At 35.8% G+C, this 14,605-nt stretch overlaps 1 protein-coding gene across 3 annotated transcripts in view; it reads left to right on the top strand.

Moving 5' to 3' along the window:
- Window positions 1-14,605, top strand: part of LOC308685993 (secretory phospholipase A2 receptor-like) — a 70,843-nt gene that overhangs the window by 29,829 nt on the left and 26,409 nt on the right. Inside the window, exons 28-31 of one of the 3 annotated variants that reach the window (XM_081358178.1) lie at window positions 358-534; window positions 2,335-2,370; window positions 2,610-2,836; window positions 13,327-13,417. In XM_081358178.1, coding sequence (XP_081214304.1) covers window positions 358-534; window positions 2,335-2,370; window positions 2,610-2,827 — 431 coding nt within the window. In that variant the 3' untranslated portion in view covers window positions 2,828-2,836; window positions 13,327-13,417. Of the gene's footprint in view, window positions 1-357; window positions 535-2,334; window positions 2,371-2,609; window positions 2,837-10,206; window positions 10,512-13,326; window positions 13,696-14,605 lie in introns of those variants that run through there. The other 2 variants (XM_081358177.1, XM_081358176.1) reach the window with 2 other exon arrangements.

The following is a 14,605-nucleotide window of genomic DNA, read 5'->3' as shown; positions in this document are numbered from 1 at the left end:
AGTAGGTCAAAGTAGACGTTGTTCACAGGCAGCCACTGAAGACCATAGGCTGGCATTATGCGAATGTGTTATAAACCTACTGGAAGTTAGACTGGAATTACTGACGGCTCGTTTCAGGCAGTTCAGAATCGGTTCTTTCTTTTGGGAGACAATAACTCCATTTAGCATATTTAACACATTGAAACTTTGCAGACCCTGTACATTCACAAACACTACAATGTAGTAACACTACATGAAAGGTCATATCTGAAAAAACATAATAGGGGCACTTTTATGTTAAAAGTTTTATGTTTTATTTATTGAAAGTTTTATCTGAAAAATAAAATTTTCCTATGTAACCAAAATGCATATTTTTAGAGAACGCTTTGACTCGACTGGATGGCTCTCCGCTCCAGTACACTTACTGGCGCTCCAAAGCTCCAGATCCCAGTGTCATGAGGGCTGGTCTATGTGTGACTATGCGGATATCTGATGCTGTGTGGCAGTTAGACAACTGCACTGACACCCAGGGCTTCGTCTGCAAAACCTCATCAGGTAAAAGGAATGACCCTTGACTTCAAAACCACCACAAACCACCAGCGGAGGCTCTTTATAGTCCCAGTTCATGTTCAGAAACCGAACAGGAAATGACTTTTGGCCTTAGAATGGCAACATTTCTTTGTTGCAGTGCTGTGTCATTTGTGTACTGACTCACAAGTAGGGCTGAAACGATTAGTCGACATTGTCGACAACGTCGACAATAAAAAATTGTCGACAAATATCTTTGTTGTCGAGTAGTCGTTTGATCCCACGTGACCTAATGTAAGGGCCTGCAATATCGCGATTTGACCGCTACGGCGCTGTAGCGCTAGAGTGTAATGCAGCCGTTACAAATGCTATTGCGGTAGAAGAAAACACAGCGCGAATTATGACGGAGTGCAAACGAATCCGAACTAGCATGGTGTGTGAAAGTTTCACAAAACTTCAAACCAAGAATGCTGTCGTGTGCAATACATGCAAGGCGGAACTTGCTTTTCACGGGAGCACAACATGCATGTTAAAACACTTAAAGAGGAAAAACCCGGCACGAGACGAGCCAGTGAGAGGTATAGGTGAATGTTCTCCAGCTGAAGCTAACGTAAATAACTAGCAGTAAATCTCTTTTTAGAGAATGCAATACTACTAATAATAGCAATAATATTAACAATAATAATATAATTACAGTAATGTGATGATTATTTTTGCATAGAATAAAGCCTGATCGAGCTTAGGAGTCAGGGCTGTTTTTATTATTGTAACTATTAGTTATTACAGTCTTATCACTTGCCTGTATTTTGTTCCATATTCATGAAGACTTACAAAAAGAGATGTTATGAAGAATATCATGTCAGTTATTTTTTTATACTGTAAATTAAAAGGTGAATGAGAATGTCTCTGTCAGCTCAGCTGTCAATTTTTTTTAAAATTGTATTCTTATAATAATTGTTTGCAGTTTAAGTGTGTCTGTAATGCAGCTGATAATTTTTTTTTGTTTATTTTTTTCTATTGAAAGAGAACCGAATATTTAACCAATGCTTTTTGCATTTGTGTGTGATTTGAGTTGGACAGAAATCTGAAAACTTAAAGAGAATGACCTGTTTAGTTGCTCAAAGTTCATTAAACCAACCATTTCAAAAGCTGAAGTGATTTTCTTTTTTCATATTATAGTTAGAATATGTATAACTCAGTGTTTTAACTAATTGAAAAGGCTGAATAATCGTTCCAAACTTACTGATTAGTCGGCAAAATAATCGACGATTAGTCGATTAATCGTTCTAATAATCGTTAGATTAATCGATTATCAAAATAATCGTTTGTTGCAGCCCTACTCACAAGTTGCAAAATAAGAATCTTTTAACGTCATCCTATCCTTCCGTATTTGTAATAAATCCTTTTCTCACGGGTCAAAATAGCCTGAAGCCCTAAAATTATACTTTTTTTTTGCTTTGTCCAGAAAGCTTATATCATTTCATTTGGATAATATTTTTTCTATTTTTTAATGCAAATTGTTTGGGAGATTTTTTTTGTTGTTGTTATTTTATTTAACTTTATATTACTAGATTTGATCAATACATTTTGTAAAATAACTTGATTTCAAAATAACTAACCATTTCATGCATAACACTGTTCGTTCAGATGCCATCAAATCTAACCACTTCATATCTGTGTGCATTGTGACTGATTGATTTTTATTTGAAACATAAACAAACATTGACATGAGGAGAGGATGAGGTTAAAGGAATAGCCCTCACAAAAGTAAAAAATAAAAATAATTAAAAATCATTATTCATTCAGATGTTTTGCTTTCCATCACAGGAGCCATCAAAGAGGTAGAAGTGGAGCCATTGAAAGGTTAGAATAATCTTTTTTGCTGAATCATATTTTTGAGGAAATGACACTTCATCTGTGTACTCTGCAACACTATCAGCTCTGTTTTTAAGCGATAACTACAGTACCTCAAAATTAAGTGTAAATTATTTTATTTGTAATATGTCTACAGTGTTTAGTTCTCAGTTTCAATCATAGTCAGGCATATGAAAATAAGATAACATGTTATAAAGTATGCTCTAAGACGTGTCATTTGGTTTCAGGTCTGCACAGAGGTGTGATCTCAGTGGCTGCTTTGGTGGCCATTGTTTTGTTTGCTGTGATGACTGGATCGTTGTGGCTTCTTTACAAGAGAAACTCTCTTTGCATCCAGAGGCTTCCGACATTTGGCAGTGCCTATTACAGACAGACAAGCTCCCAAGCCAGTGATCAAGATGAGAATGTTTTACTCCCCGACCTAGAGACACAAGCACGGGACTAGTACGCGTCTGTGAGTGTACAGGTGCATGCATTCGTGTGTGACTTGCGTGAGAGTGTGTTAGTTCAGTCAGGGAGACTCCAGTGGGAATATGATAAAGATGGTTGAGTTGTCTGTCCGTACCGTCGCTACATACAGGTCAATCCCACTACAGTCCATTTAAAATTAATATGAAAGGGATATTCTTTATGAAGTAGGAAATGGGGCTTTTTACACTTTGTCTCATATTCAGGACAACAACAGAATTCCTCTAGAATGTAAAAGTTAAAATGGCCAAATGGCCTTGTTGGTTGAATGTGGTTTGATATTGTGTGTAGATGTTACGGCCTGTTTGCATCAACACGAATGTTCAGCATGAAAATTCAATGCGATTTTCGAATGCGATATGTCTTTAGACCAATGCGTAAAAACCGTCAGGCGGACTGAATAAAACTGCAGTTTCACTCTCTAACAGTAAGTGGCGTTTAAAGGCAAGCCGAAATACCAAAAGGTGTCTGAGAAGAAAACACATCAGTTTGCTTTTCAAAGTATTTTTTGAATACTTTGAAAAGCAAAGGCTGCGTCCGAAAGCTTAGGCAGCTGATTTGTTGCCCCGTGGCTTTATTTGGCAACGAAGATACCTCATAAAACGGTTTAATGATCTACAACAAAATAGAGAGAGCTTTGGTGATAACTAAATTTCTACAACAGTAATTTCTCACCAGAAATGACATCACAAATGGAAAACGTTGGTCAAAAATGTACATTTACACACAAACTGACCAGCAACCACAACTTTCTGATGGCATTTTATTTTTAGCTTAAAGGAATAGTTCACTTCAAAATGAAAATTCTGTCATCATTTACTCACCCTCAAGTTGTTTCAAACCTGTATGAATTTCTTTCTTCTGCTGAGCACAAAAGAAGATATTTTGAAGAATGTCGGTAACCAGACAGTTGATGGACCCCATTGACTTCCATAGTTATACATTTGAAGTCAATGGGGTCCATCAACTGTCTGGTTACCGACATTCTTCAAAATATCTTCTTTTGTGCTCAACAGAAGAGAGAAATTCATACAGGTTTGAAACAACTTGAGGGTGAGTAAATGATGACAGAATTTTCATTTTGAAGTTAACTATTCTTTTAACTGTCACAGAATGGAACGCACAGGATATCAAAGGGAGGCAAGGATGAATCTATGCTGCCTTTAAAAAGCGATCAGATAAAGGTATTTCAGGAGACAGGAAGTGAAGCTAATATTGGCAGAGAATGTCTAATAAGGGGAGAAGTTCCACTCTCAGTAAACTTCCGGCTTCTGAACTGGTTGCAGTTCCACTCTGGTTCCATATGAGGGCACTCACAGGACGAGTGCAGAATGAATGGAGGTCTATGGCGCTATACCCCTCAAAATCCACTTTTCTCAGGATATCATTTTTTAGAGTCACTTATTTGCTTTAAAAAGTCTTGTAAAATGTCAATGACGTCATACATCGTACGACCAGAGATACTGCTTTACGGCAATCCTTCAGTCACTTTGGTGCTTTCGCGCTCTGCACTTTCTTTTCTCTCGAGGCATCGACAACACAGCTGACACAGGTAAATACACGTGCTAGAAGAGTTTTTGTTTTGTTTGTTTCTGTCCCGCTTCGGATGCCACGATGCCATCAAGTGGTATCTCTGGTGGTAATCAGTCCTTCACTGACCAATCAGCGTTCATTAGCAGAATGCTAGCGTGTTATGGGCAACAACAACTCAACCTGTAAGAAATCGAAAGTACTCGTTCATTCAACTTTCGACCTATAACCCATGTTGAGCTTGCAAAACCTACAATCAAATCTGAGATTTCTCAACGGCAATCGGGTGAAAAGAGACAAATTTAGCCGTCTAGCTCCATAGACTCCCATTCATTTTGCACTCATGGGCGATCGCCCCCAGTGGAACTCTGGTGGAACTACAACCAAAATTCAGCACAATAGGACTTAATAGGGAGTGGCCAGGCTCTCCGTAGACGGGCTCTGATATTGGTTTCAGACGTGCTTTGATGCCTTCCTATCTTGGAATGCATCCTCCAAAGGCAGCATTTTTAAGCTTTCAGACGCACACATAAGCTGTGTCCGAAACCACTCACTCCTTCACTCATTCACTAATCCCTATATAGTGAATGGCATTTGAGTGCACTATATCTACAAGGAGTGATATTAGGAGTAATATTAACAACAATAACAATCATAATGACTTTATTTTGTATTTATATATACCTCCGTACCAGCTTTGTAGTTTCGTCGATTGAAATTGTTAAAAACGTTCACGCTCACAGATGACGTGGTCGTTGAGCGCCCTCAGGCGACCGTTATGATTATTACATTCCAATGAATACACACCTACAGATGATTGACGAATATTTTTAAATCATCCACCAAATTATCATCTCTTCCTTACAGTTTAATGAGGTAACAACACCTGGCTGTTAGTAAAACACTAAATTGAGTTAATGCCTAAATAAGGAATTATAATAGACTTATGAAATAGTGCTTCAGCAAGTGTAGCCTACATCGAATGTACACTCGAATTCAGAGAGGATTGTGGGTAAAAGTAGTGAACGAATGTAGGGAATGATGTCGTTCACTCAGAATTGGGTGGCCGACACCCGATATAGTGCACTATATAGTGGATAGGGAGCGGTTTCGGACACAGCTTTAGTTTTATGGAACAGCAGTGGCTCTGGGCATGTGACCAAAAAAGTGTGGATCTTATTGGTTGGCCAGTTCATCACCAGCAATAGAAAAAGAGTTTAGAACCCCTCTCTGTTAAAAAAAAGAAATTTGTTCACATTGACAGCATGGGGATGTTTGTGACGGTCTAAACAGACACATTAACTTCTGTTCATTTGAATTAAAATGTTTATTGCACTTATTTTGCTTCGAACATTCGTCTTTCTGTGAACAGGCCTTTAAAGTCAACATGAAATCAAAATTGACCCAATTTACTTTCTGGTGCAATGAAATAAATGAATTATCAATAACAAGTTAAATATATGAAAATATATGAATAAGGACATTATCACAAAAAATGACCATTTCGGGTACATCACTTTCTTAAAGGTTTACTCAGTACGCAGAAAGATTTTTTTTTAATGTGTCAAACAAAAACATAACAATTACTGAGTGTACTTTCAATGCGGGTTCCGTTCATTCTGTGCAAGTTTTGCTTATCTTTGTAAAAAAAAAAAATATCAAAATGTAATAACTCGCTCCACCTCGACTTTTAAACAATAATTGACTGCAAACTTTTGTATGAAACAGCCACTTTTAATGATGTCACATTTTGAAACGTTCATCTCATTGTGAAAGTAAAAGGGGAAGTGGATGTCATTTCATGTTGACTTTAAGTTTTACTCTTCAACTATTGCAACTATTAAACAATGCAACTTTCGGATCTCTGTCCCAGCTAACAAAAATATGTTCAAAGAACTTTTTGGCTAACGTTCCCGTTAAGTTATGAAAGCGTTTTTTTTCTGAATGTTCTCTGAAACATTCCAAAGGTCCATGTTTTAAATGTTTTAAAAATGTTTTTCTCGGTTATGGGAACATAATGGGAACGCTTTGAAGTAACAAATAACTTAATTCTATTAATATTACTGAAAGAACATTCCAGAACGTTAGCCGAAGTACTGAGAAGGTTAGCTGGGGTGATCCTCCTACCCAGGAAGAACATATCTTTTGATGTCTTTTAATAGTTCATCTACACCAGGAAGCTTGTTTTTACAAGTAGCTTGTTCTAGATAGAACTATAAACTACAGTAAAAGAGTCCACATATTCAAAATAAGCCTCTGCACACCAAAGCACAGAAGAACAGTGTGGCCATGAATAAATGTTTACCTTGCACAGTTGGTGGTGTTATCAGTTACACAACCTTATTTTAGTGTTGTATTCTCTCCTTTGATACCTGAAACTAGTTTGAGCTAAAGTGTGTTTGTTTGGATTACGTGTTTGTTCTTATACACCTTGCACAGCTCCCATTGCACCGGAGCCATGTTATGCACTTCAGATTCTTCTTCTGTGGTTAAAAAACTTGACCCCTAGTTCAAATCTTCATTTCGGCTGTTTTGCTCCTCTGTATTTTACTGAATGTGCTTCTATAACTTTCTGCATTGTCTAACGGAAATTAGGCTATTAGTGCTTCATTAATTGTCACAAAAAAGTGAATGAAGCACACACAGGAAAGGCTGCACGTTTCAGTTTCGGGAATCCCCTCTGTAATAAGAAATGAGTATAAAACTGCCTTGGAATTTTATTTTTATTTTTAATTATATATCTGGCAAGACAATCGTGGCATCATTGTTTTTGTTTAATCGACACACATTTCATGTATTTGTAGTACATTTTGATAAGCAGTTACATTCTGAACTTGTATGTTACTGTAAGACTATGTGTTTATATTTGTGATTGGTCTTCATAGTATTATTGCGTGTCACTGTTTACATTTTTAATGTTTTTATCATTGTTTAGCAGTTTTGTTTCTAAAGAAGTACAATTGTCAGTGTAAATTTTGGCTTTTTTCTTTTCTTTTTTTTCTTTTCATGACCAGTTTTCAAGAAAACTTGAAAAAATATATTAAAATCTTCTCGTCTATAATTATCAATCTATAAATTGCAGACCTCTGTCTGTCTGTCTATCTGTTTGTGTGTCTCTTATTCGCACGTCTCTCGAACCATTAGTCCGATGGATTTCAAACTTGACAAGTGTCTCGCTACGGGCACGAGTAAGTGCAGTGCCAAGTTTGATGTTGTTTGGATTAGAAATGCAAAAGATATCGGTAAATATATCGGTAAAAGAAGCACCTAGAAGGTTGTGGTTTAAAAATAAACATTGTGACATTAGAGGGTTGTGGTTTAAAAATGAACATTCTGACATTAGAGGGTTGTGGTTTAAAAATAAACATTGTGACATTAGAGGGTTGTGGTTTAAAAATGAACATTCTGACATAAACACTCTGTCAGCTAAACATTAAGTCAGCTACACTGTTTACTTCTGAATATTATATTTTATTCACGGCCATCATTTGTAGTAGCCTATTCACAAATTGTTTGCTCAAGCGAAGCGTTTTTTCGGAGTTCACTGTGTAGCCTGCTCCCTGAATCGTCGCTCTTATTCATTTGTGGATGTTAACTGAATCTGTAAGTCAGCTACACTGTTTACTTCTGAATATTAAATTTTATTCTGGTGCGTTTAACGTTAACGCTACTGTGCAATAGTAGCCTATGCTATTCACCAACTAAACATATCCTATTCAATGCGTTCACAGTCTCTTGGCCATCATTTGTAGTAGCCTATTCACAAACTGTTTGCTCAAGCATAGCGTTTTCTAAAAGTTCACTGTGCAGCCTGCTCCCTCAACCATGTAGTTCAATTTTCCATATTTATTGTATGTCATTATGTCAGTATCCGTATTTGCTTTCTACCATGCACAGATAAAAATGCCACTGAGCTTTTGCTGTGTCATTGTAACAATGAGCACTAAAAACACACCGAACCAACAATTACTAAAAACACACGCAAAAACTGATTTTGCACAGGCACTTTGCACTAGTACAATGAATCTACAAAAACAATTAATTTGAATTACAACAGCAAAGTACAACAAATTCATTTGTACCTCCTCATTATATTAATCACAGGTTAATGAAAAAGATAGTTCATACTGTATGTAAAACCAATTAACCAAAATAAGCAGTGGATATTGGAGTTTTTGTGCCATCTATGTAGTAACATTGTTCTTATGAGGAATTTGCTCCCAACATGAAACAAAACACAATAAAGTCTAACAATCTCATACACAAAATGTATACTGTACAAAACAATTTACAATATAGCTCAACCTGAGCTGCTGAGTCTTTGGCCATTTTTAAGAAACGGCTGAAGACATAACTTTTTCGGCAACACAACCCATTAATACTAGCACGGACTATTCTATATATATATATATATACATATATATATATATATATATATACATACATATAAACCTTGCTACATGTACTGCGCTGGACTAACTGGGAATGATCACAGCACTTGCATATTGTTGCCATTTTGTCCGTTTTATTGCTTCTATTGCTCTCCCCGAATTTGTAATTCGCTTTGGATAAAAGCGTCTACATGATTAAATGTACATGTACTATAACCATAAAAAAAAAAAAAAACATGCACACACCCAAATGTTGGGTTTTCATGTTTTATGGAGACTTTCCATAGACATAATGATTTTTATACTGTACAAACTGTATATTATATTCTCTAACCCTAAAATCAAATAAACCTATTTGAACTAATAAGGACCAGGAAAATGTCCTCACTAGTCAGTTGTCATAATATTTCACTAGGATATTTGGCTCTCACAAGCAGTGTTGGGGAAATTATACTTTTTAAAATGTGTTACAATATTGTGTTACTGCTAAAAAAGTAACTAATTGCATTACTTAGTTACTTTTTATGGAAAGTAATATGTTACGGTACTTTTGCATTACTTTTCCTCATCTATGCTGGGCTTGCTTGTTTGTTTTTTAATAGGCTAACAAAAAAGTTATATTTTTGGCAAATGTAAAGGCCCTTTTACACCAAAAGAGAAATTAATAACCTGGCTGAAGGAAATGTAAATTCACACATGTACAGCTCAAACAAACCTTTCAGCATTGAAAGTTCAACAGTCATACTTCAGGGGGGAAAAAAAGGGATGTTTATCTAAAGTCATTTTTGTTTATTGGCAAGTTTGAATTGGATAGAGTATATTTGTGTAATTTAACATATTTAGTTATTGCATGTTTGCATATAATTCTGAGTATGCATGCTACTGTTTTTATTCATTTTGATAAATACGGAATTTTTGTGTGCAAGTGAGATGAGTAAACGCCTGCTCACATTATTAAGTTTAGAACTACAATAACCATAATGTTCACACAGCGCACACAACGCCTCTGAAGTTCCTCCAGATTTCTCTTAACATGGGGACTGGAGAGGTGTCAGTAAAATCCATGGGAAAACATTTAAAAGTAATGCTTACTTTTAAAGTTACTTGCACAAAAGTAATCTGATTACGTAACGAGCGTTACTTGTAATGCGTTACCCCCGACACTGCCCCCCCCCCCCACACACACACACTACTGTAATTATCATAATATTTAAAACTGAATGTTTATATTTAATATTAAAACACATTGGGCTGATTGAATAGTCAAATACACGACTATTAATTATTTTAAAACTTTAGTGACCCACCAAGCTACAAAAAACAGCTTTAATAATCAATGTTGCTATAATATACAAAGAGGATGAGACACACGAAGCACGATCAATAAGCAGAAGCAGCAGCACTTTATATTTGGGCGTGGCGTTTGCACCATGACGTAGTCTACTTGACAGCTGACACACACCACAGCGGCCCGTTTGGTTCGCAATAAACAGAAACAGAAAATGTTTCAGGAGTGTCGAGGCAACATCATCAAGGGGGATTATCTGCCGCTTAAAGCGTGAGAGCACAAACCTGGCCATTGCAAGCATATGTAGTCTGGAGAAACGTGTGACTGCAGTCAGGAGGGGTTGTTTACATTTCTCATCATGAATTGGAGCACACACAAGTTGTTTTACACTATTATATTCCTACTTTCAGGAGAAAGCGTAGCTCCAAGTTACGCATTAGCTGTAAACAGCGGTAAGTCTGCCTTTCTGTTCTGTATGATATACATCCTCTGTAATATCATACTCACTGCTATTGATACAATAATTATTGAACCATTTTGAAATTTAAAACATGAAAAGCCTAAAATGACCGAAGCCCCGCCTGTCTGACGGTGAAGGTGCTGTTACCTCGAGGGAGTTAAGCAGGTTGTTTCAGTTGGTTATATAATTTTGCGTTCTGAAGTATTTAATACACTCATACGTGGGCCATTTGTTAATTCAGTTGGCATGTGTGAGTTCGTGGGTCTGGTGTGTCGGTCACATGCTGCCTGTTTAGAGGGTCATGACCAATTTTTGGAAATCAATAGCCTACACAGTTTTTAACAGCACTGACATATTAAGCCACTTCATTGCCTCATTGCGATCACGGCTCATATCAGCCTTCTGCAAAACACCTCCTCATATTTCTGTTAAGTGTGTGTGTGTGTGTGTGTGTGTGTTTGTGTGTGTGAGAGAGAGAAAGCACTCAAATGATGAAGTCCATATCCTTTTTATATACCAAATCTGCTATATTTACTGTATTATTTATATTTATATATACTTGTCATTATACCCTATATGTAGGCCTGTATGTATTTATAAATATAATTGATTAAACATTCTAATTAATTACATATTTGAAATACAATATAAACATCAAATTGTATTGATATATTGAATAACTATATTTATATATTTATTTGTGTTAGTGGGGGAGGAAGTGAGACAAAGAACTTCCGTGACACTTTTATGGCCTTAAGCCTTTAAACTGTTTTCCTTCGAGGCTTCAGGTTTGCCTTGTATTTTACTATATTATTTATAGTATGTTCATAAACATAATTCAAACTTATAATTAAAAAAGTGTATAGTATTATAATAAATATCAACAATCAAATATGATTACAGTATCAATACGCATTTATTTATGTTATATTTTATTAACATTTTCATAGTTTATTCAAGTTAATTATATAACTAATAATTTGTATGTATTATTAAATAAAATTGTATGATGTAATATAAGAATTGAGAATACGATTATGATAACATGTTAAAATACGTACTTATATATTGAATATGGTAACACTTTACAATAATGTTTTATTAGTTAACTAACTACTTTAGTTACATGAACTAAGAATGAACAAAACATTTATTAATCTTCATTAACGTTAATTTCAGCATTTACTAATACATTATGGAAATCAAATGTTGTTTTTGTTAACAATTAATGCTCTGTGAACTAACATGAACAAACAATGGATGATTGTATTTTTATTAACTAATATTAACAAAGATTTATAAATACTGTAACAAATGTATTGCTCGTTGTTAGTTAATACATCAGATAATGTTAACAAATGAAACTTTTGTTGTTACCGAATAGATTATTATTTTCTAGCATGTCCACACATATGCTTTGTATGTCGGTTAAATATGTAAATAAACTGGTTAACAAACAAAGATTTGCAGCCGTGTTCCTCAGAGAACTGTTGATGTAGTGTTTGTTTGGTTGGGCCTGCAGTTACGCGCCACCCTCAACAGAGCACTCCATGACTCAAAAGCCCTTTGTTTTCTGCCTGTTGTTCCAAACAGCCAAGTGCAAAGCAGAGTGCAGACACCATTATGACACAACCATGACACTTTATCAGATGTTGTGGAAAATAACTTAACTTTGGCAAGAGAGAAATACCAATTAATAACCCAGTGTTTATTTAAATGCGCTCCAAGGCTGCTTCAACAATAACACACTGCTGTGTAAACAAAGATTGCAGCCGACTCTAGACATTCTGCACTTATATACAAATAGATATGTCTTGATTAACCCATAAACGCATACCTCGGGTCTTTAGTGGCCCGGGACGTCATTCACTATCCTTCTTCTCGTTCATTTTTTAAAGTTAGACATCAACCTTCTTAGTATTCCTCAATCAATTAATTATAAACAATACAACAAGAAAAATAATAGTGTTTTTTAATTCATTTTTTTGTAAAAAATTGAATAGGGTCGCTAACGACCCGAGGTGTGTGACAGAACAGTGTATTTTTTTTATTTTTATTTTTTATTTTTATTTTAAGTATATTTTTTTCTGCACAACAATAATTGAATCTTTGATGAGTGAATAATTGCAATTCACCTTTACTTTCAATGATGAAGTGACGTTTCACTTATAGTTAGTTACCGCAGGCAGAAAACAAAAGAATAGGAGGCATCATCAGCAAAACTTGAAATGGCTCAGCGATTTACTGCAGAGCAATACTGAACGCAATCAAATATTAGTGTCACTGTCACTTGATGGTGAATATGGTGAGGAAGCTGTCAGCGATCAAAATATTGGTTTTGAAGAAGTTAAAAACGATAGTTCTGAGAATATGTTTGAGATCTCGAATATGAGCCAGATGCCGAATGTACTGGGAAATGAGCTCTAAGTTAACAAAATGTGCCTTATTTTATTCTTCTGTTATTGTTACTCTAATATCAGGAGAGTTTTATAATATCGGTACAGGTAGAGATCCATCCGTGTCAAATATAGATCCGGGTTGCTTAAGACCCGAACATATAATAATGATTGGCAAAACATTAAAAAATATGCTTTCCTCATGTATTCACCAAAGCTTCTCTATTGCGTCTGTAAAAAGGGCATCTAAGGACACTTGGATCTTAATTATCTTTGCTGATTTAGCTAAAACTGATTAAAAGCACATGTTACAGTGTTTGGTTTTTGCACATTAGATTTCAGAGTCGATTTTTCTCCACTGTCATCTTCTCTCAGATAATCATCAAATAACAAACTGTTTTATTTACGCAGGAGATGACACGTTTACTATCCAGCACAATGAGAATGGGAAATGCCTCCTGGTCCAGAATGAAGCCTTGAAGTTGGGAAATTGTTCGTTAGTCCCGGCCGCGTCGTGGAAGTGGGGTTCGGCCCACAGGCTGTTCCACGTGGAATCGTCTAAGTGTCTGGGTCTGGAGGTGCGCTCCAAAACCGTGACCCTGTCCAGTTGCGACTCCACGGAGATTCTGCGGTGGAAGTGCTACGAGGACGTCATCTACACAGAATACCAAATGAAACTCAGCGCCGGGCCTGACGACTCCGTCACCGCCAAGAGGGACGGACAGGACACTTGGAAAAGAGGAGGGAGCTTGGATAACATCTGTCAGCGGGCGTATCGAAGTATGACAGTACCGCTTTTTCATATACCTACACTACATGTAGTTTTTGAAAAAATCTAAAATACAGTAACATTGTGAAATGTATTACAGTTTAAAAGAACTCTTTCTAATTCTATTTTAATATTTAATTAATTCCTGTGATGGCAAAGCTGAATTTTCAGCATCACTCCAGTCTTCAGTGTCACATGATCCTTCAGAAATTGTTCTAATATGCGGATTAAGTGCTCAGTTTTTATGAATTATTAATGGTGCTAAATTATTAACAATGGTTCTTATTATTATCAATGTTGAAAATGTCGTTTTTGCTGCTGGAAAACGTGATGCATTTTTTCAGGATTCTTCGATGAATAGAAGAAGATAAAAATTGAATCTGCATATTAGAATGATTTCTGAAGGATCATGTGACACTGAAGACTGGAGTAATGATGCTGAGAAATCAGCTTTGCCCTCACATTAATAAATTATATTTTAAAATACATTTAAACAGAAAATAGTTTAAACAGAAAATAGTTCTTTAAAATTGTATAAAATTGTGTCACTGATTTCTGATCAAATAAATCCTGCATTGGTGAGCATTAGAGACTTAGGCTATTTCAAAAACAGTAAAATACTGTAGGCTGTAATGGGGCATGCTCTGAACTGGTAGCTGAATGGTTGTTGGGTCAAAGCCCAGAAAAAGTGATGCATGAACCATTGTGCCTTTGAAAAAGGTTGTCCAGGGTGATTGACCTTATAAATCACTTTAGATAAAGGTGTATGCTAAATAATGCACAAAAGCACTTGATCTTGCAAGCTCTAATCTGATTGGTTGACTCTACAACTTATTGAAATGAGGCCACACGGTTATTTATTTATTTACTTTATTAGTTTGCCTGAAAACAAAATCGTGTTTACAGAATGAGGTTGACACA

Source organism: Scardinius erythrophthalmus, assembly GCF_964197995.2.
Source record: "Scardinius erythrophthalmus genome assembly, chromosome: 25".
Taxonomy (NCBI): Eukaryota; Metazoa; Chordata; class Actinopteri; order Cypriniformes; family Leuciscidae; genus Scardinius; species Scardinius erythrophthalmus.
Note: the sequence above shows the minus strand (reverse complement) of the source record. Positions and strands in the feature narration are given on the sequence as shown.